This window comes from Elephantulus edwardii, unplaced genomic scaffold (assembly GCF_000299155.1).
Source record: "Elephantulus edwardii isolate Elephantulus edwardi_28Jun2011 unplaced genomic scaffold, EleEdw1.0 scaffold00378, whole genome shotgun sequence".
NCBI lineage: Eukaryota > Metazoa > Chordata > Mammalia > Macroscelidea > Macroscelididae > Elephantulus > Elephantulus edwardii.
The window spans coordinates 264812-288150 of NW_006400128.1; the positions used below are offsets into that span (position 1 = coordinate 264812).

The 23339-nt window shown below is 37.7% G+C and overlaps 1 protein-coding gene and 1 pseudogene across 1 annotated transcript in view; one reads left to right on the forward strand and one right to left on the reverse strand.

Annotated features, from left to right (window-relative positions):
- ATP7A (ATPase, Cu++ transporting, alpha polypeptide) overlaps nucleotides 1-23339 on the forward strand; it is a 342426-nt gene that overhangs the window by 128751 nt on the left and 190336 nt on the right. The window contains exons 8-10 of the mRNA XM_006902187.1: nucleotides 5930-6155; nucleotides 7491-7724; nucleotides 18654-18745. Coding sequence (XP_006902249.1) covers nucleotides 5930-6155; nucleotides 7491-7724; nucleotides 18654-18745 — 552 coding nt within the window. The remainder of the gene's footprint in view (nucleotides 1-5929; nucleotides 6156-7490; nucleotides 7725-18653; nucleotides 18746-23339) is intronic.
- Nucleotides 8359-9786, reverse strand: LOC102859559 (annotated as a pseudogene).

Genomic DNA, 23339 nt, shown 5'->3' on the forward strand with positions numbered 1-23339 from the left:
TATTAATATGTTAATTATTTTAACATATTATATACTAATAAGTCTTTTGATATATAAAAGAAGAAACAGCTCAAATCAGTAACTTAACTCTATAATCTGAAGAACTAGAAACGAAAGTGCAAAATAAGCCTATACGTAACCGAAGAAAGGAAATTTAAAAAGTTGGGACAGAAATAAATTAAATAGAAAATATGCAAAAAGTATAGTCAATAAAACAGTTTGTGTTTTTTAAAAAAAGATCAGTGAAATCTAAAGCCATTTAGTTAGTCTGACGAAGAAAAATATTAAAACACATTAAAAAAATAGAAATAAAAATGGAAACATTGGGAGCTCTGGTGGCCTATTTGCAAGGAGCTGCACCTACAATCCCAGAGGCACACGGTTCGAATCCACCAGATGCTTTGCCGGGAAAAGGAGGGACAATCTCCTCCTGTACCAGTCAGATCTGATTTGATGGTACACACACACACACACACACGGAAACATTACACTGATGCTACAGAATAAAAAAGAATTATAGGAGTTATTTTCAGTTGCAAGTATATAAAATTTCATTCTGCAAATTAGATAGTTTAGAGCAAATGGAAAAATTTTTGGAACCCATAAACTATTGTAAAAAGAATGTAGGTGGCATGAGGATGACCATATCTGACCTGTGTTAATTTTGTTATGGGAAGCAGTCCCCATCAGCAAAATTCACAATACAAAATCAATTCTCAGAAGGTCAGAATTCATTTCCATGTGCCCACCGTACTTCTACTAATTCCAGCAACAATCGTACCGCTTTCTTGGTGGATCCTAGATCCATTACATTGGCCATACAGATCCCACAGAACCATATGATTATGGGGTTTACTAGGGAAAATAATAGGTTACAATTTAGGTTGACAACAGGATATAATTTAGGCAGTTTCTCAAGCATACTTACAACCCTTTGACCTTCATCCTCGTAACTTAGATCAATGTTAGAAAGTGCCTGTAGTCCTGCCAGTTATGACATTTCCCCTCAGTTCTCTAGCAAGCTTGAGTGAAGGATCCTTCCTCTGGTCCTATGGGACAGCAGTCTCAAGTTACCTTTGTCTCATGTTGGTCTTTGGTTCTTTGTTAAGGCTGCTATCACTCTCCTGTAGATCCTGGTCTGACAGGCATAGCAATCTCTGGCCCTGAAGGATGATGGCCCTACAATCTCTACTGCTTAGTGAAATTTCCATCTTCTGGTGCTAAACATACTCTGTTTAAACTTGTGGGGAGGGGAAACTGACCAAATAATGATGAATTTCTGAAGTTCACGATATTTCATGTTTCCACCTAGTCATGTGGAATTCAGAGCCAATGTTTATGAAAGCCATTTTGAACAATAAACACATGACACCATAACTACCTCCATTGATTTAAGAAGAAATAGTGACTCTCAACAGACCCCTAGCAAGTGACAAGATTGAGTGTTGTTGTTAGGTGCTATCAATTCGAGCATGACTTATAGCAAGCCAGTGAACAAACGATCTGAACCCTTTTCTGTCCCCTGCCATCCTCACACTTCCTGACACACAAAACCCATTGCAGCAGTCATCGTGTCAGTATACTTGGTTGATGATCTCCCTCTCCCTCACCAACCTTTCACCCTTTGTCCCTTTCCAAGGAATAGCACCTTCTAGCAACATGTCCAAAGTAGGTGAGGCAAAGCCTCATCATTCTTGTCTCCAAAGAGCACTCTGGCTGCACTGTTTCATCTTCAAGACATATCTGTTCATTCTGTTGGCCATCCATGGGATGTTCGGTGCTCTTCTTCAACACCACAGCTCAAAGGTGTCAATTCTTTTTCAGTCATTATTATTCATTGTCCAGGTCTCGGATGCATAGCTAGTAATTGGAAAGACTATCGCCTGAATCAGACACACCTTAGTCTTCAAGCTGTCATCAGTATTCCTCAATAATTTGGAAAGGTCTCTAACTGCAGATTTTCCCAGTGCACTGTGTCTCCTTATTTCCTGACTGCTTGTACTAAGGGTGTTAATTGTGGATCGAAGCACGATGAAGCTATGACAGTTTCAGTCTCCTCTCCATTCATCATGATACTGCTTTTCGGTCCAGTGCTAAGAATCTTCGTTTTCTTGATATTGAGAGGTAATCCATACTTAAGGCTGCATTCCTTGATCTTCTGCAACAAGTGCTTCAAGTCCTCTTCACTTTAAGCAAGTAAGGTTGTGTCATCTGTGTAACGCAGATTATTGATAAGTCTCCCTCCAATCCTGAGATCACATTCTTCTTCATAGAGTCCAGCTTCTCGGATAATTTGCTGAGCACAATCAAGTGCTCTGGAATTCCCATTCTTCCCAATGTCAACCACAACTTGTCATGATCCAGTCAAACACCTTTCCATAGTCAATAAAGCACAAATAGACATTCTTGTGATACTACTTAATTTCAACGATGATCCATCTGACATCAACAATAATATCCCTAGCGCTATAACCTCAAAAGAATGAATATGTAATGAAAATTATTGATGAACATTTTAAATGGAGAAGAGATGAGGTTTTTAACAATTACAGCTTGCTCTGCTCCACACTCAACAGTCTTAACATCAGCAGTCAGTAAATCAAAATACAAATTTCACTGGGAAAATCTGCTGTCAGCGACCTCTCCAGAGTACTGAAAAGCAATGATGTCAGTCTAGAGACTTAGGTGTGCCTGATCCAGGCCATGGTCTTTGCAATTACTTATTATGCTTCAAAGAGTTGGACAATGACTAAGGATGACAGAAGAAGAATCAATCAATGCCTTCAAATTGTGGTGGAGAAGAGTCTTGAACATACCATGGACTGCCAAGAAAATGAATAGGTCTGTCGTGGAGATGGTGAAACCAAGTTTCTCCTTGGAGGCTAGGATTTTGAAGCTCTGTCTCATGTACTTTGGGCACCTGGCCAGGAAAGACCAGTCCTTGCACATCATGCTTGGAAGGGTGGAGGGACAGCACAGGAGAGGAAGACCCTGGTTGAGAAGGATTGATACAGAGATTGGGGCAGTGGAGGTTGGTGTATCAGAATTAGTGAGACTGGCTCAGAACAGGGCATTGTTCAGAGGTGCTGTACAAAGTGTCATTATAGGGTGCAGGCAACTTGATGGCACATAAAAACAACAATTATTTATTAAAGATACTATGTTTTTGTTGTGTTGACTTTGACTCATACTGACTCTGTGTACAGCTAAATGAAACCCTGTTTGCTACTGTACCACCATCACAATCTCTTGTTGCAGTTGCTATGTCAATCCCTTTCTTTGAGTCTCTTCCTTTTTGTCTTCTGGCCCTATACCTTTCCAAGCATAATGTCCTTTCCCAACGGCTGGACTCTGATAACATCCTCGCAAAGTATGTGAGATAAAGACACACCCTTCTTGCTTCTAAGGGGTAGTCTGACTGCACTTATTCCAAGACGTATTTGCTTGTTCTTTTGATAATCTCTGAGACATTCATCACCAACACCACAATTCAAAGGCATCAATTCTTTGAGCTCCATGTTTTATTTATCAACTTTTCACATACATATGAAGCAATTGCAAAGACCAAGGGTTGAGTCATGTCATGTGCACTTTAGTCTTTAGCACTTTAGAGAAATCCTTTAGAAGCTGAATTACCCATTGCAATATGTTGCTTGTGTTCTTGACTGCTAAATGCTATCAAAAGGGAGGTAAAAGCTGAACAGAATAAAATCTTGTCTTGAGATAATCATTAAACTTTAAACCAAAAATGTTCCTGAAGTATGCAGACCAGGTTATAGTTTAGCTTAATGGGTAAAAAGTTTACTTTAAACATATAGTATTTTTTAAACCTATACTCCTTTTTCTCCTTTTTAAAAAAATTATTTTATTTCATTATTTTTTGTGTGTACCGTCAAATCAGATCTGACTGGTACAGGAGGAGATTGTTCCTCCTTCTCCAGCAGAGCATCTGGTGGATTTGAACCATGCACCTCTGAGACTGTAGTTGCAGCTTCTTTCCACTAGGCCACCAGAGCTCGCCAAACCTATGCTCCTTAAAAACCTATTTATAGGTGTCAAATTTGCAATAACAACTTGAAATATTATATAGGAACCCCCGAGGAAGTGAATTTGTTAATGAGGAAGGAACGACTGAAGAAAGGAGTATGAAAATGTTACACAACTCAATGTAATCAATGGCACTAGATAGTATGTGTGGAAATGCTTGAATTGGTATATGTTGTGTTTTGTATAGCTTAAACAATTTAAAAAACATTTTAATATATCTATGTCTATGTCTATCTATATCTATCTATCTATCTATCTATCTATCTATCTATCTATCATCTATCTCATACAAGTTTGAAAGCAGGAGTGGCATCCACTTTCTAAATAGCATGCCTCCGGAAACTCTGTGAACTTAGATAAATGTTTATAGTTGTAGAGGGTCTTCAAGCCTTTTGTTCATAGGGTTGTTATGAGTTGTGCTTGACATGTCATGCTTGAGTTCGACTTGAAGGCAATTAACAATAACAAATATGTATATATATAGTTGTTGTTATGTATTGCCAAGTCAGACCGACCCATAGCTGACTCTCTATTGTGTTCTTAGAGGCAGTACATCACACAGGCAGAAATACCTCATCTTTCTCCGATGGAGAAGTTGGCAAATTTGTACCATGTGTCTTTCAGTTGGTAGTGCAACTCCTTACCACTAAGCCATAAGCATTCCATTTTCTATATGCATTTATATATATGTTTAAAGGAAAACTTCCCAAAAAAGAAAATTCTTGGACTAAATTACTTCATTTGAGAATTATATCAAACATTTACAAAAGTATTGTCAGTTCTATTCAGACTTAAAAAAATAAAAAAGGAGACAAGGACATACTACTGTCAATACCTTCTTCTTACTTGGATCCGCAATTAACACCCTTGGTACCAGCAGTCAGGAAATAGGGAGACACATTGCCCTGGCAAGTGTGCAGTTAGGAACCTCTCCAAATTATTGAAGAGTAATGATGCAGGTTTGAGGCCTTAGGTGCATCTCATTCAGGCCATGGTCTTTCTGACCACTTGTTAAGCATCTGAGAGCTGGACAGTGAATAGGGATGACAGAAGAAGACTTGATGCCTTTGAGATGTGGTGTTGGAAAAGAGCACTAAACATCCCATGGACTGTCAAAGGAACAAACAAATATATCTTAGAGAGGGTGCAGCTGGAGTGCTCTTTGGAGGCAAAGATGATGAGACTTTGCCTCTCATAGTTTGGGCATGTTGCTAGGAGGGGCTGTTCGTTGAAGGAGGGACATGATGCTTGGAAGGATGGAGGGCTGGAGAAGGAAAGAAAGACCCTGAAACAGTTGGATTGACATGGTGACTGCTGCAGTGGGCTCTAGTTTGTTAGGAAGTGTGAAGATGGCACACAATAGGGTGGGGTTCAGATTCACTGTACATAAGGTCACTCTGAGTTGTACTCTGCTTGACAGCACCTAACAACAATAACAACCTGCTGTGCAAATATTATCCTGATTAATAAAGCCAGAGAAAGATACCCAAAGAAAACTACAGACTAATCTTCCTAATGAAGATTTCTCAATAAAATACTTGTAATGTACTGTCAAATTAGAACCAACTCATAGCTTACTCTCCAGTGGGTTTTCAGAAGCAGTAAATCACATGAGAGATTGTCTGTCCTTCTTCCATGAAGCAGCTTGTGGATTTAAATTGCCTGCCTTTGAGTTGACAATGCAACTCCTTACCACTAAGCCACTTGTGCTCCCTAATAAAATACTGGCAATCTGAATTTTTAAAAAACATATTTTGACTTTTTAAAAATTTAACATCTACTTAGAATGTCAAATTGAAAATGTGGATTTTTCTGTATTACAGGGTCTTAAACCGTTAGGTACTTAGTAAAAGGATTTTTCTCTTATTTTTTTCTATATTAGATGGAGGCGTTCTTTTCTAGTGAGCCTTTTTTTTTGTATTCCTGTAATGGGACTAATGACATATATGATGGTTATGGACCACCACCTTGCAGCTCTTCACTATTATCAGAACACGAGTCATGAGGAAATGATCACAATTCATTCGTCTATGTTTTTGGAACACCAGATCCTGCCTGGCTTGTCAGTTATGAATTTGCTTTCCTTTTTATTCTGTGTACCTGTACAGGCAAGTTAAACATTAGTAAGCAAATATATGTATATGTTTGTTAATAATGTGTGTGTAATAATGAAAGTAGCAAAAATGTGTCAGGCAAGGTTGTTTTCAACTGTAAGACAGATCTGCTTATTTTTGCTAGATATTTTGCAAAAAGAATATTAAACTGAAGAGTTATTTTAAAATTAATGTTGTTGATTGCCTTCGAATTGAGCATGACTCATTGTGACCCTATGAACAAAAGGCCTGAAGCCCCTCTACAACTCTTGACATTTATCGAAGTTCATAGAGTTTCCAGAGGCATATTGTTTAGGAAGTGGATGCCACTCCTGCTTCCAAAAAATTAATAGTAGATTCCATTTAACCCCAAGTACATTGTTTAATGACAAAGCAAGGAACAAAGTTTCAAGAATTTTAGCGTTGGTATTTATAACTACTATTATGTATTAGTTTATAGAACTTGTCTTCTTTGGAACTTTCCCCCATAACATTTATTTCCCCACACTTTAGGAAATTAGAAGTCTGAATCCAGGGCATCAGGTATAAAGGAAAGTTGTCTCTTTGTTGACTCTAGGGAAGGCTCTTGTTTCTTTAGTTTGTTTCTTGGTTCCTTGGAGATCTCCATGTGGCTTTGCTAAATCTATTATTTTAACTAATCCTTATAATATGCAATTTAAAAACCATTTTTCTATGCTGAAGAAAAATAAGCTTTTTCATTATGTTTACCAACAATAACAGCTAGCAGACTGAGTATGATATGTACCACTTAGATTGCGTTTTGGAAAAAGGGAGGTGAGTTTTATATAGAAAATCCTTGTCAAAACAATAATATTTTGCCTGGTTTTGGTTTTGCTAACATTGATAAAAGACCTGTCTGACATTCTTTGTATTATGAAATATCCATGGGATCATGGTGAACAGCCCTCAAAGAGCTCAGAAGAGGAGGGACTGGTCCTTGGAGAAGGGACATCATGTTTGGGAGAGTGGAGGGACGGCGCAGGAGAGGAAGACCGTCAATGAGATGGATTGATTCTGTGATTGGGGTGGTGGGAATGAGTGTTGGAGATGGGGAGTTTGGCACAGGATTGAGTAGCGTTTAGGGGTCTTGTACATAGGGTCGCTGTGAGTCACAAGCGACTCAATAGCGCATAACAACAATAACAGTTGGAATACTTACTTTTACCTACACATACAACTTTAGAGAACAGTATTGGTTTGGCTAAAAATCTTGTCTTAATGTTTATCAATTGCTAAAGTTAATACAGATATTTTCCACACTTATTGAAATATATATGTGAATTCTACCAATTTAAAAAGATCTCAGTGATTATTGTTTCTGTATTACAGTTTTTTGGAGGCTGGTACTTCTACATTCAAGCTTATAAAGCACTGAAGCATAAGACTGCGAATATGGATGTACTGATTGTGTTAGCAACAACTATTGCATTTGTCTACTCTTTGATTACTCTTACTATTGCAATGTATGAAAAAGCCACCGTGAACCCTCTTACTTTTTTTGACACACCTCCTATGTTATTTGTGTTTATTGCACTAGGTCGGTGGCTGGAACATGTAGCAAAGGTAAAGTATGAAAGATGACAGTTAATTAAATCTTGGAAAGATAAGAGGACCATAATAATTACTAGAACAATTATTGGGAAAATAACATTGATTTTTGCAGTTATCCATTTGCTGAAAGTACCTTTTTTAAATAAATATTACTTTAATTTACCAAACTTACAGAAAGTGAAATATGATTATATTTAAGTGAGAAAAATATTAGAAAATACCCGTAATTTATCCCATATCACATTTTTAATAGAAAAATTTCACCTGACGACTTATTTTTTAAAAATGTATTTAATATTATTTTTGGGATTTAAAATTTATTTTGATTTAAAATAATGATAGAAAAAATTCAACCACAATCTTATGCTGTAATTTGAATTCTTTTTCTACTCCTGTTCTATATATCTTTATATTTTATAGAGTTGCAAACATTCAACACATTCTTTTTCTTTTTTTAAATTTTTTTAATTTTTTTTATTCTTTTTCTTTTTAATACCATAACATTTTGCCTTTCTTAGTGTAGATCATTATTTGATATTTCTTTTTTAATATAATTTTTATTGTGATTTTAATGCACGTTTACACAAAACCTGAATTTCCATTCATTAATTTTTTATTATGAAGATTTTTATTAAATTATAATCTATTACCGTTTTTTTCCTAATAAGATCTTCATCTTTAGGTGAGAGTTAACTTGAGATAAAACCTCTTTGGCCACATTACTACTTGAGTTTTTTTGAGCCACTTTCTTCTTAACCATTTGTTATCACTTCATAGCATTGAGCTGCGATTCTTGTGATGTTGGATCTTTAAGGGATGCTGAAGAAGAGCTGCTTGACTTCTTTGTGCTTTTTCTGGTGATATTTCTACTAGGCACTGATATTTTGCAATTCCCATTCCCACTCATTTGTCTGCTGCTTCCTGGAATGAAACTTCTTGGACTAGGAAGACCAACTTTGCTAACATTATCGCAACTATCTGAGCAACTAAGGCCTGTTTTGCCTAAGGTTAGAGGTGGAAGTGGTTTCAGTGGTACAGTGGGCATGGTACTATTGCTGGAATCTATTTTGGAAGGTATTTCATCTTTGGATGATGTCACCAGATCAGCCAAACACACAGGCTTCTGATTAGTTAATGAGGTAGTAGGTTTCCCACTTTTGGTCTGTGTTGTTGAATTCAATTTTGCTGTTGATGGACCAGCAGAGGAGATCTTGGCTGCAAAAGTTGCCCATCCTATTAGGCCACTAGTTACCAAAGAGAAAACACTGGTATTAGAAGAATTCCCTGAAATAACTGTGGATGCCTTGACTTCTGATCTCTTGAGTGCCAGAAATACTGTCTTTTGTTTTGGTTTAGTTTCTGGTTTCTTAACCAATGGATCTTTGGCAGCTAGAACTACAGAAACTGTGGGGGCTAGTTTCTGTGCTGACTTCTGAGTTTCTTGAGCCATTCTTTTCATTTGTCTGGTACACCGTGCACAACACCACACCAGGCGAGGGTCCTTCACTTCCTTATCTGTCACTTGGGGTTTGTGGCAATCTTGGTGATAGAGATTATGGCACTCTTGACATTCTAATAGTCAATGTCATTTGCTTGCATATAACATAGGCCAGTCCCATCTCCATGGCAAAATAATCAGCACTAGTCACCTTTAAGCAAGAAAGGTAAGCCATTGTTAAATCCTTGCTCACTTTGACAGTAATGGGAGAACATGTTTCTGGTTTCTCCAGACGTGGGTTTTTTGGTGCATTAACTTCTTCACTTATGTCAGATTTTATTTTATCATCAAGTCTCTCTTCAGCTTCCTTCTTCACCATTTGTATTGCGAGGACCTTGCCATTATTATTATCAGAAGAAGACTAAAAGATGTGTTAATGGAAATACTTTTTTGTGCTTGAAATTTTGGGTGGCTCGACATCTTTTGGAGATGGACGGTAACTGGAATCAATGCCCCGAGCCAAAGAGTCGTCAAGTAGAGCTTTCAGTTTTTCAGCAGAATCCTTACTCTTTAAATATAAAAAGCAAGGGCTTTAAAAACAATGGGATCAAGTTCCAAATTGAAAGTAACAGACATTGGGAACACCTCTCTGCCCAGCAGCTCTCTCCCTTCTCAGTAGCCACTTCCAAACCAGTCCCCAGTGCCAGTCAACTCTTACATTCATTCATTGTTGCACATTTTGCACATATCACCCCAGTTCATTTTTCTCTTTAAAAAATGTATTTACTGTTGCACAATTTCCTTCCCCCAGTCCACTTTGCTATGCATCTTTTATTCTGGGCTGTTGTCGTGCAGATAATGCCTAATCATATATTTCTTTTAAACAGTTCTTTTCCACAACTTCTCTGTCCATTTATTTGTTGATGGCACTTGGATTACTTCCATCTCTTTGCTATTGTGAACAGCACAGCAATAAATATGAGTGTGCATATATCTGTTTGGGTGGCAGTTCTGGTTTCTTTAGGGTATATTCCCAGTAATGCAATTGCTGGGTCAAATGGTATTTCTATTTCCAACTTTTTGAGAAAGTGCCATGCTGCCTTCCATAGTGGTTGTACTATTTTCACTCCCACCAACAATGAATAAAGGTTCCAATTTCTCCACAAGCTTGCCAGCATATGTTGTTTGCTGCTCTGTTAAACTTTGCTATTGTCACTGGGGTGAGATGATATCTCATAGTTTTTTTTTATTTGTATCTCTCTTAGAGGTAGGGATTTTGAACATTTCTTCATGTGTGTTTGTTCTCCATCTGAATGTGTTCTTTGGTAAAGAATCTGTCCATGTCCTGTGCCCATTTTGTGATTGGGTTGTTTATCTTCATCTTGTTTTGGTGTTGGAGTATTCTATAAATTCTAGATATAAGCCCCACATGAGACATGTCATTACCAAATATTTTTTCCCAGTCAGTGGCTTTTGTCTTTACCCTGTTGGGGAAGTTTTTTGATGTGCATAAGCTTTTTATTATTGGAAGTTTCCATTCATCTGTTTTATTCTCTCCTGGTTGTAAAACTTCAGGTTTTTTAGAGGGTGTCACATTTTCTTGCTATACTTTGTCAATTTGTTAGAGATGTTGGATTAGAGAATCAATTATAATTTTTTTTCTTTTCTTTTGATGTGTTTGCCTCTTGCTATAAATTGACCTCTGATTACTGCTTTGGCTGTTTCCCAGAGGTTTTGATAAGTGGTGTTTTCATTGTCATTTGTTTCAAGAAACGTTTTAATTTTATTTTTTATTTCTTCTAGTACCCACTCATGTTCAAGCAAGGTGATGTTCAACTTCCAAATGTATGGTTTTTTCTCCCTTATCATCTTGTTATTAATTTCTAATTCTGTAGCATTGTGGTCTAAGATGATGCTTTGTATTATTTCTATGCTTTTGAATTTATTGATGCTTGCCTTGTGACCTAAAATGTGATCTATTCTGGAGAATATTCCATGCACATTATAGAAGATGGTATTCTGTATTTTTTGGGGGGTGCATTAGCCTGTATATGTCTATGCGATTGAATTGGTTTATTGTGTGGTTTAATTCTTGGGTTTCTTTCTGGTAGTTCTATCTTTTCTTGAGAGTGGTATATTGAAGTCTCCTACTACTATAGTGGTGTTTTCTACTTTTTTCAGGTCTGTTACTGTTTGCTTTGTATATTTTTCAGCTCTATCATTTGATGCATAAATACTTATTATGGTTATGTCCTCTTGTTCTCTTGACCCTTTAAGCATTAGATAGTGACCATCCTTGTCCTTTTTGATCATTTTTTTTGTTGTTGTTTATTTATGTTTTATTGACTGTGCGAAGGCATTACATATGTGGATAACAACAAATGATGGATGACATTACAAAAATGGTAATCCCAGAACACTTTATTGTGCTCATGAGAAACATGTACACCAACAAAGACATAGTTGGTTGACCACAATAAGAGAACACTGCATGTTGGGTTTTTTGTTTGTTTGTTTTTTAATTTATTTCTTTTTTTTTTCTTGTTGAGGAATGTATATCTACTTTAATGCCTTAAATAGAAAAAAATGAAAGTGCAGCTCATCCTTTTGACATTTTTCTGGAGATTTTACTTTGAAATAATTCTTTTTTTTTAAATTTAGGTTGTTTATTTTCATTTCAATGAACATCTACAGAGATTTTGGGATTCCATTCATTCATTGTTGCACCCCTCTCCCCGCACAAACCCCTCCCCCCCCCCCCCCATTTGCTCCTCTCCTTGAAAAGCAAAAGAAAAACTCCCACATTGGTACACAATCCCCCCCCCGCACCTCCCCAAACCCCACCCCCCTAGCCCCAAATATATATGTAGAGTGGATACTTTTTGATCATTTTTGCATTGAAATATATTTAATCAGAGATTAATATCAATACTTCTGCTTTTTTCTGGTTGCCTTTTGCTTGGTATATTTTCCTCCCACACCCTTTTATTTTTAGTCCTTCTTTATCTTCACTATTCAGGTGTGTCTCTTGTAGACAGCATATTGATGGGGGTTTTTTAAAATAAATTAATTTTAATGAAAGTCTCTAATGAGACTTAAGGTTTCCAGTCATTCATGTTGCACTTTTCTTCCTGCCCACCCCTCCCCCAATCCACTTTTCTCTTGATAAGTAAAAGAAAGACTTTCATTGCTTTGCAATCCCTCCCCCCAAGTCCACTGCACTGTGCAGCCTTCATTCTGGACTTCTGACATGACACTAATACCTAATCGTATATCCCTTTTAAACAGTTCTCTCCCTCATCTTTTGCAATACACTATACATCATTCCTCCCCTTCTACTCTGTCTTCCCTCAACCCCAGTGTCAATACTGTTTTACATTAGTGGCCCTATGCAATAATTGCCCTTTTGTGACTGAGATGTTTCACTCAGCATAAGGTCATCTAGGGGCATCCATTAGCATAAAATATTTCATTAGTTCCTTCTTTTTCAGTGCTGCATAGTATTCTATTGCATGAATATACCAGAGCTTCTCTATCCATTCATTTGTTGATGGGCACTTAGGTTGTTTCCAGCTCTTTGCTATTGTGAACAAAGTGACAATAAACATGGGTGTCCATGTATCTGCTTGGGTAACTGTTATGTTATATTAGGGTATATTCCCAGAAGTGGAATTGCTGGGTCAAATGGTATTTCTATTTGCAACCTTTTGAGAAAGCACCATGCAGCTTTCCAAAGTGGTTGCATCATTTTACACTCCTACCAACAGTGAATAAGGGTTCCAGTTTCTCCACAACTTCTCAAGCATTTGCTGTTTGCTGTTCTGTTAAATTTTGCTATTCTTACTGGGGTGAGATGATGTCTCATAGTCGTTTTAATTTGTCTCTCTCTTAGAGATAGGGATTTTGAACATTTCATCATGTGTTTGTATGCCATCTGAATGTCTTTGGTGAAGTGTCTGTTTGTATCCTGTGCCCATTTTCCAATTGGGTTATTTACCTTTATCTTGTTGTGGTGCTTGAGCATTTTATAAATTCTAGATATAAGTCCCTTGTCTGACATGTCAGTACCAAATATTTTTCCCAGTCTGTGGCTTCCCTTTTTACCCTGTTGGAGATGTTTTTGGATATGCATAGGGATTTGATTCCTAGAAGGTTCCATTCATCTATTTTATTTTCTCCTGGTTGTAGATTTTCCAGGATGCTTGTTAGACTGTTTATGTTGTGAATTAGGACTTCTAGGGTTCTTCCAAGCTTTTCTTTAATAAAGTTTATAGTCCTTGGTTTTAGTCCTAGGTCAATAATCCCCTTTGAGTTAGTTTTTGTGTATGGAGTGAGGTGTGGATATTGCTTGAGTTTTCTGCAGATAGTTTTCCAATTTTGCCAACACCATTTGTTAAAAAGGCTGTCATTTCCCCACTTGACTGATTTTATCTCCTTGTCAAAAATCAGTTGACCATAGGTAGATGGGCTGATTTCTCTATTCTCCATTCTATTCCACTGATCTATGTGTCTGCCATTGTACCAGTACCAAGCTGTCTTGAGCACCACTGCAGTTAGTAGGATTTGAAATCAGGGAGTGAGATGCCTCCTACCTTATTTATCTTTTTAAGGAGTTGATAGGGTTGTTTTTTTTTAATTGAGATTTTGTTGTAAGTTTATAAAGAACTTGGATTTTTCATTCATTGATTGTACATTTTCCTCCCTGCGTCCCCCCACCCCAGTTTACTTTTTCCCTTTGGATAAAAAGTTCTTTCATTGTTATACAGTGCCCCCCCCCCGACCACTTTACTTTGCAGCTCTTATTATGCACTCTTGTCATACCAATAATACCTAGTTTTATATTCCGTTTATGCAGTTCTCTCTGTCATATGTTTCAATACCATGTACATTATTTATTCCCACTTTTCTTAGTTTCCCCCTAACCCCCATGTCAGTCCTGTTTTATAACAATGGCATTATGTAGTTTTTGTCTTTTTGCAACTGAGGTCTTTCACTCCATCGTCACCCATTTTGTATAATATTTCATGAATTCTTTGTTTTTCAGTGCTGCATAATACTCCATTGTGTGAATATACCACCACTTCTCTATCCATTCATTTGTTGATGGGCACTTGGGTTGTTTCCAACTGCTTGCTATTGTGAACAAAACAGAAATAAACATGGGTATGCATATATTTGCTTGGGTGGCAGTTCTGGTTTCTTTAGGATATATTCCCAGGAGTGGAATTGCTGGGTCCAATGGTATGTCTACTTACAACTTTTTGAGAAAGCACCATACAGCCTTCCATAGTGGTCGCACTATTTTACATGCCCACCAACAGTGAATAAGGGTTCCTGTTTCTCCACAACCTCACCAGCATTTGTTGTTTGCTGCTTTGTTGAATTTTGCTATTGTTACTGGAATGAGATGGTGTCTCATATTGTTTTGATTTGCATCTCAGAGCTATGGATTTTGAACATTTCTTCATGTTTTTGTTAGCCATCTCAATGTCTTTATGAATTGTCTGTTCATATCCTCTGCCCATTTTGCACCTGGGTTGTTTACCTTTATCTTCTTGTGGTGCTGGAGTACTCTATAAATTCTAGATATCAGTCCCTTATCAGACATGTCATTACCAAATATTTTTTCTTAGTCTGTGACTTCCCTTTTTACCCTGCTGGTAATTTTTTTGGATGTGCATAGGGATTTGATTTTGAGAAGGTCCCATTCATCTAATTTATCCTCTTCTTGTAGGAGATGGGTTTTTTGTTTTGTTTTGTTTTTATCTAATCTGCTACTCTTTTTCTTTTCAGTGGTGCATTTAAACCATTTACATTCAATGTAATTATTGAGAAGTAAGGTTTTAATACTATAGTTTTGATGATTTCTTATTGGTGTTGTTGATGGTTACTTTGGTCCTTCCTGTTTTCTGTGGCATCTCTGTAGGGAGGACTTCACTCACTTTTCCCTGCAAGTCTGGTCTAGCTTTTACAAACTCTGTTAGGTTATGCTTTTTGAAGAATATCTTCATCTCTCCTTCAGATTGATGGACAGTTTTTCGGAGTATAGTTTTCTTGGTTGACAGTCATATTCTTTGAATGTCCGATATATGTCATTCCACTGTCTTGCTCACATGGTTTCTTCTGAGACATTGACACTTAATCTTACTTGTTCTCTCCCTAGATTATCTTTCAGAATTATCTTTTTATCTTTGGTTCTGGTTAATTTGACTATAATATGCCTTGGTGTTGTTCTTTTGGGGTCTGTTTTCTCATTCTTCATTCCTAGCAGTCGATGGTATATTCAGTACTCTTCTCCAGCACCACAGCTCAAAAGAATCAACTCTTCTTCTGTCGTCCCTAGTCATTGTCCAGCTCTCTGATGCATAGAAAGTAACTTCAAAGACCATGAAGTGTATCAGGTGCACCTTAATCTCCAGATTGACATTGTTGCTCCTCAGTACCTTGGAGAGGTCTCTGACAGCAGAATTTCCCAGTGTAATTCGTCTTTTAATTTCCTGGTTGCTGGTACCAATAGTGTTGATTGTAGAGGCAAGCAAACAGAAGCTGTCAACAATCTCAATTTCTTCATCATCCATTATGGTGCTACCAATCGGCCCAGTGGCGAGAATCTTTGTTTTCTTGATGTTGAGCTTCAATCCATATTGAAAGCTGCAGTGCTTGACCTTCTGCAGCAAGTGCTTCAGGTCTTCCTCAGTTTCAGCAAGCAGGATTTTGTCATCTGCATAACGCAGACTGTTGATGAATATACCTCCAATTCTGATGCCACATCTCTTCATAGAGCCCAGCCTCCCAGATAATCTGTTTAATATACCATGGATTACTAGGAGAACAAACTCTTCCTGGAGAGAGTCATGCCAGGCTGCTCCTTGGACACAAGGATTCTGAAGCATCATCTGACATACTTTGAACATGTTTCAAGGCAGGATCAGTCCTTGGAGAGCGACATCATGCTTGGGATTGTGGAGTGACAGCACAGGAGAGGAATACCCTTGATAAGGTGGATTGATTCAGTGACTGGGGTAATGGGGATAGGTGTGTCAAAGGTAAGATTGGCACGGGTTACAGCAGAGTTTAGAGCTGTTGTACGTAGGTTGCTATGAGTCACAGGTGAGGCCATGGCACAAAACAATAATAACAACATTCTTCATTATGCCTGGAAAGTTTTCTTTCACTACTTTTTTGGTACCTTTACTTTTGTCTTCCTGTTCTGCGATTCTGATTATGCACATGTTATTCCTCTTAATGGTGTTCCACATTACTTTTAGACTTTCTTCTTTTTCCTTTCTTTTTCATTTTGCTTTTTAACATTCAATGGTGAGAATTGTCTTCTATTTCACTGATTTTGTGTTTTTTTTCTTTTCAACTCTGCTCATATGTCCCTCCAACATGTTGACAGCATCTAAAACATTGGTCCTCATATTCTAGATTGTGGTTTCTTGTTTTTCCAAAGCCTCTCATGCCTTATTTGTTTTATCTTCATTGTCTTGGATTGTTTTTTTTTAAAGTTCCTCTTGGTTTTTGTTTGCAGAGTCCTGTAATTCTTCCAGTTTGCCTTTTAGCCATTGAAAATATTAAATCATTTTTCTTTTGAATTCTGTGTCAGAAAGTTCCATCAGACCTCTGACTTCAGGAAATCCATTGATATTGTGTCAGTTTTTGTGAGTGACATCTTGTTTTGGGTTTGTGTAGGTTGTGTAGGCATCTTCTGTGCCATTTCTGTGGTAGAGTTTTTCAAGTCTGAGACCTTAGCAGGCTCTTTGTCTGATAACCTTTGGCTCAGCAAGTCACTGCTCCAGAGGAGGTCACAGCAGCTACTGTGCCTGAGTTTCTCTGTGATCTTTTGACTCTAGTGAAGACTTGCTTCAGCTGGGGAGAGATATGACTTATGGATTAGCAATCTTCTCTTGTCAAGTAAGTGCTTCAGCTAGGCGGGTCCAAAGGGTGCGAAGCTCAAGGGAGCTCAAGCTCTGAGAGGGGGGAGGAAATGGCTTTATCTGCGATATTGGTGTCTCTGCCAGAGTTCAGAGGGGAGACAGCAGGTCGTCCTCCAACTGGGTGGGCCAGATCCCCTAGGCAGTGGATCCAGGACCTCCAGGCAGCAGATTTGGGGTGTCGAGGCAGAAAGCCCAAGGCCTTCTGGTGGAGGGGCCAGTGCTTCCAGGCAGAAGAGCTGGGAGACTCCAGGTCGAGGGGCCCTGGATCTAAGTGGCAGGGCCATATTCTAGTGTTACTAGCAGGAAAGCAGTCCAGACCATGCTAAGAAATTTTTAAGACAACTACCTAGCTAAGCAACTCAAAGAAATCCACAGTGTGGCCTTAGCAGCACATGGCCTTTGCCCATTATTTGTTATTTCTTATTAATATTCTGTAATTTTGTTGTATTTTCTGGTTTTGTTCTCAAATAATTTTAATTTTTTAATTTTATATAATCTGGCTTTCAACAAATTCTGTCTAATAGTCACTTGTATTGAACTAGTATTTTAGGATAAATTCCAGAGGATGTGACTACTGGGGTAAAGAGAAAAATTTTCGTAAGGAAAATTCTACAAAATTGTAACAATTTTGTAGTTCCAGAATGAGTATATCAATGAACTAATTTTACACCAAATTAAACAACTTCGAACCTAATCTCAAATTTTATTAAGTTGTTTTGTTGTAGCTAGGTGTCACCTCTGACTCATCATGACTACAAATGGTGGATCTGAATGCTGTTCTGTCTTGTCTCATTCTGACTATTTATTTTTTATGTAAAATTTTGTTTTAATTGTGATTTTTAATGAAAGTTTACAGAGAACTGACATATTTAGTCATTCATCGGTGCACATTTTATCTCCTCTCCCACTCTTCCCCTTCCCCCTGTTCACTTTTTCTTTTTTAAATGTTGGAAAGAGAATAGGATAAGAATGGATAGATAATGACCTTTCTGACCATTTCAGACATAGTCGAACTGACTGTTACAGTCACTATGTCAGTCCATCTTGTTTAGAGTCTTCGCCTTCTGTGCTGGCTCTCAACCCTTGCTAAGTTGTTTATTATCAAATTAGAACTGACTCACAACAGATTTTCAGAGTGTGTAAATTACATGGAAGGAGACTGCCCATCTTTCTCCAGAAGAGTTGCTGGTGTGGATTCGAACTGCATGCTTTGGGTTGGCAGCTCACCTCCTTACCACTAAGCCACCAGAGCTCTCTAAGTTAGTGGCTATTAAATTATATTTCAGGATTACTTCTGTTTGCATTTCCCACATTAATACCAGAGAGAAACATTTTCTTCCGTGTATTATATTTCCTCTTAAATGAGTTTCCTTTCTTGCCCTTTGCCTGTGTAAAAATAGTTTTTCTTATATTTTTATTAATGTTTCTTTATAAATTATAGTAAATAAAAATTTTAAAATAGAACATTTTTAAAGCAGTCTTTTGTGTAAATATGTCTTTATTTTAGTTAAAATCAAAGCTTTTTCTTTTTTTCCTGTTGTGATTATGTTTCTTTTTCTTTTATAGGACAAAACATCAGAGGCACTTGGAAAGCTAATTTCACTACAAGCTACAGAGGCAACTGTTGTCACCCTTGACTCAGATAATATCCTCCTGAGGTATTTGTTTTTGTTCTTCTACTCTCTTTCTTTGAATTTCTCATGTAAATTTTAAATGCACACAGAAGTAAAGGCAAGAATACGTTGTTAGATATGATCAGGCTGACTATAACTCATAGTGACCCCATGAACAACAAATTGGATCCTTGCCCTATCTTGTGTCATTTTCAAAATTTCTGAGATTCTGAAATCCTTTATTGCCTTCAGTGTGTCAACCTGTCTCATTAAGGATCTTCCTCTTTGTTGCTGACCTTCTACATTTCCCAGCATGGTGTCTATCAACAATTTCACATTTTGCCATACAAAGAAGCTCTGGTAACATAGTCCATAGGGAATTATATTGTTATCCCAAAGGCTGTATCTCTCTTACAGTTCAAATCCACTAGCAGTTCACTGGGGAAAAAGATGAGTAATTTCCTGTGTGATTTACAGCCTTGAAAACCTACTGGAGGGTCTTTGTATTTTTTTAAAAAAAGATTTTTTTATTCGTTTGCTTACAACGTTTGTATACATTGTGTTTCACACTGATCTTCATTCACGTTGTGTTTCATACAATCTTTGTCATGCATTATGTTTTATAAAATTTATTACCGTTGGACTTTGCGCATTATTACCCTGTATTTTTGCTCAGGTCCTTCTGTTCCCTCTTCCCTTCCCCCCTACCAAACTCTGTAACTGTGTGGTTTCGCCCCTACCCATTATCAGCCCTCCTCTAGTTGAGTTCTTGTGCATGTTTTACTAGTTATCCTTCTATTTTTACAATACTGGTCTTCTGTAGTATTTGTCCTTATGAGACTGTATTAGTTCACTCAGCATAATGCTCTCCAGCCTTTCCCAAGTTGTTGTTATGTGCCATAGAGTTACCTGCGACTCATAGAAACCCTATGTACAGAAGCCCTAAACCCTGGTCTATCCCTTGTCAATCTTATTGACTCCTACATGCCTATCCCCATTACCCCAGTGATGTAAGCAATTCATCTCATCGAGGGTCTTCCTCTCCTGTGCTGTCCCTCCACCCTCCCAAGCATGACGTCCTTTTCCAAGGATTGATCCTGCCTAGCAACATGTCCAAACTATGTCAGACACAGCTTCAGAATCCTTGCCTCCAAGGAGCAGCCTGGCTTCATCCTCTCTAGGGTGAACTTGTTTGTTCTTCTAGCAGTCCATGTTATATTCAGTACTCTTCTCCACTACCACAGCTCAAAGGCATCAACTTTCCTTCTGTCATCCCTAGTCATTGTCCAGCTCTCTGATGCATAGAAAATAACTTCAAAGACCATGAAGTGTATCAGGTGCACCTTAGTCTCCAGACTGACATTGTTGCTCCTCAGTACCTTGGAGAGGTCTCTGACAGCAGAATTTCCCAATGTAATTCGTCTTTTTATTTCCTGGCTGCTGGTACCAATACTGTTGATTATAGAGGCAAGCAAATGAAAGGTGTCAGCAATCTCAATCTTTTCATCATCCATTATGGTGCTACCAGTTGACCCAGTGGTGAGAATCTTTGTTTTCTTGATGTTGAGCTTCAATCCATATTGAAGGCTGCAATCCTTGACCTTCTGCAGCAAGTGCTTCAGGTCCTCCTCAGTTTCAGCAAGCAGGGTTGTGTCATCTGCATAACGCAGGAGTGTTAATGAGTCTACCTTCAATCCTGTATTTTTAAAAATTGTTGCTTCTGAGTGCTGCATAATATTCCATTGTCTGAATGTCCCACAATTTTTCAGTCCATTCAGTTGGGGTTGAACATTTTGACTATTTTCATGTTCTTACTAGTATATTTTAAAGCAAATTTAGGACATATTGATTTATAATTATAATAACACACCTCACACAATTAATAGCAATTGCCTACTATCACCTGTTTGTTTCTATTAGGAGTCCTTGAGTCTAGTACAACTCACAGCGGCCTTATGAACAACAAACTTGAAATCTGTTTTATCCTGTGCCATCTTCATCAAATCTGACACACCTGATCCCATTGCTACAATCACTGTGTGACTTCATCTCATTGAGGGTCTTCCTTTCTTTTGCTGACCTTCCACCTTTCCAAGTATACTGTCTCTTTCCCAGGGCTATCCTCTCCAAGCATCATGTTCAGAATAAGTGAGATGAAGCTTTTCCATCTTTGCCTCCAAGGATCACTCTGGCTGTACATTTTCTGAGACATAACTGGATGTTCTTTTGGCAATCCATGGGATATTCAGTACTCTTTTCCAATACTACATTTCAAAGGCTTCACTTCTTCTGTCATGCTTATTCATTGTCCAGCTCTCAGATGCATAGCAGGTAATTGAAACGACCATGGCCTGAGCTACCAATTTAGTAGAGTTGCAGGATACAAGGTTAATATTTAAAAAAAAAATCTGTGGGGTTCCTCTACAGTAACATAGAGAACTCAGAGAAGGAAACAAAGAAAGCAATGCTATTTACAATAGCCAACCACAAATTGGGATACTTTGGAGTGAACCTAACTAAAGGCACAAAAGAAAACTACAGAACATTTTTGTGAGACACAATAAAAGACCTAAATAAATGGACAAATGTACCCTGTTCATGGATAGGAAGACTCAATATTGTGAAAATGACAATCCTACAAAACGCAATGTACATATTCAATGCAATCCTAATCCAGATACCAAATTTCTTTTTCAAGGAGATTGAAAGGGAAATTGTCAAGTTTATATGGAGAGGAAAGAGACCCCCACAAATAAGCAAATCACTTCTGAAAACCAAAAATCAAGTGGGAGGTATAGCACTCCCTACCTGAAAACTTACTACACAGTGATAGTAACTAAAGCAGCATGGTACTGGCACAATGACAGGCACATAGACCAATGGAACAAAATTGAGAACCCAGAAATGTACCCATCTATCTATGGTCAATTGATATTTGATAAGGAAATAACCTGTCAAATGAGGAAATGACAACGTCTTCAACAAATCATGCTGGCTAAACTGGACTCTACCTGTAGAAAGCTGAAATAGGATCCACATCTCACACCATATACAAAAATCAACTCAAGGTGGATTAGAGACCTGGGAATAAAGCCTCAAACCGTAAAGTTCATAAGCGACAAAGTGGGATCAAGCTTAGATGTCCTAGTTTATGGTATGTTATAAAGAGACTGCCATATACAGCCAGAAATTCACAATCTGAAGCAAAGAAAATTGATGAATGGGACCTTCTAAAGATTAAATCTCTGTGCTCATCAAAAACTAACTTTTTCCAACAGGGTGAAAAGAAAACCTACTGACTGGAAACAAATATTTGACAATACCATCTCAAACAAGGGTCTCATAACAAAAAATTACAGAATACTCCTGGGACTCCAGAAGAAAAAGACTAATAATCCAATTACAAAATGGACAAGAGATGTGGAAAGACTTTTCACAGAGGAGAACATTTAGATGGCCAGTAGACATGTAAAAAACATGCTCAAAATCACTGGCCATGATGCAATAATGTATAATGCAAATAAAAATTCATAATGATATACCATCTCACCCCAGTAGCAGTGGAAAATTTATCAGGGCAGCAAGTAATAAATGCTGGAGAGGATGTGGCAAGCAAGATAGGAATTCTTAGCCATTGTTTGTGGGATTGTAAAATTGTACAACCACTCTAGAAAGCAGTTTGTTATTTCCTCAAAAAGCTTAGCATAGAAATTCCCTATGTCCCAGCTATTCCACTGCTTGGAATATACCCTGAGAAAAAGAGAACTGAGGTACAAACAGAAACTTGTACACCAATGTTCATAGCATTATTATTCACCATAGCAAAAACATGGTAACAGCCCAAGTGTCCAACCACAGTGGAACAGATTAGGAATATATGGTAAATTTATACAGTGGAATACTATGTAGCTCACAGGATCAATGACTTTGTAAATTACTACCTAACTTGGGAGAGACTGGAGAGCGTTATACTAAGTGAATTAATTCAGTCTCATAATGACAAATATTGTATGAGACTATTAGTTTAGAATATAAATGAGAATCCAAGGTGGGAAGATAAGCAGAAGAGGGAGGATAGGGGAGGTTACACAATTTGATGGGTGGAGGGAGGGCTGGGTAAAGGAAAGGGAAAAATCTGGTGTAAAAAACAATGTTTATGAACTAATGAAACAACATATGAGCAAGAGCCTATGGTGTTGAAAGAAGAAGTTCAAGCTGCTTTGAAGGAAATAGCAAAAAATAAGGCCCCCAGGAATAGATGGTATACCATTTGACATATTTCAGCTCACAGATACTGCCCTGGACGTGCTCAGCAAGTTGTGCCAAGAAGTCTGGAGAACAACCACTTGGCCAACTGACTTGAAGAGATCTATATTTGTTCCCATTCCAAAGAAGGGTGACACAACAGAGTGTGGAAACTATAGAACAATATCATTGATATCACATGCAAGCAAGACTCTACTGAAGATTATATAAAAACACTGGAACAGCATCTCAGCAGAGAACTACTGGAAATCCAGGCTGGGTTTAGAAGAGGTTGTGGTAGTAGGGATATTGTAGCTAATGTTAGAGGGATCTTAGCTGAAAGCGGAGAATACCAGAGAAATGTGTATCTGTGTTTCATTGACTATGCAAAGGC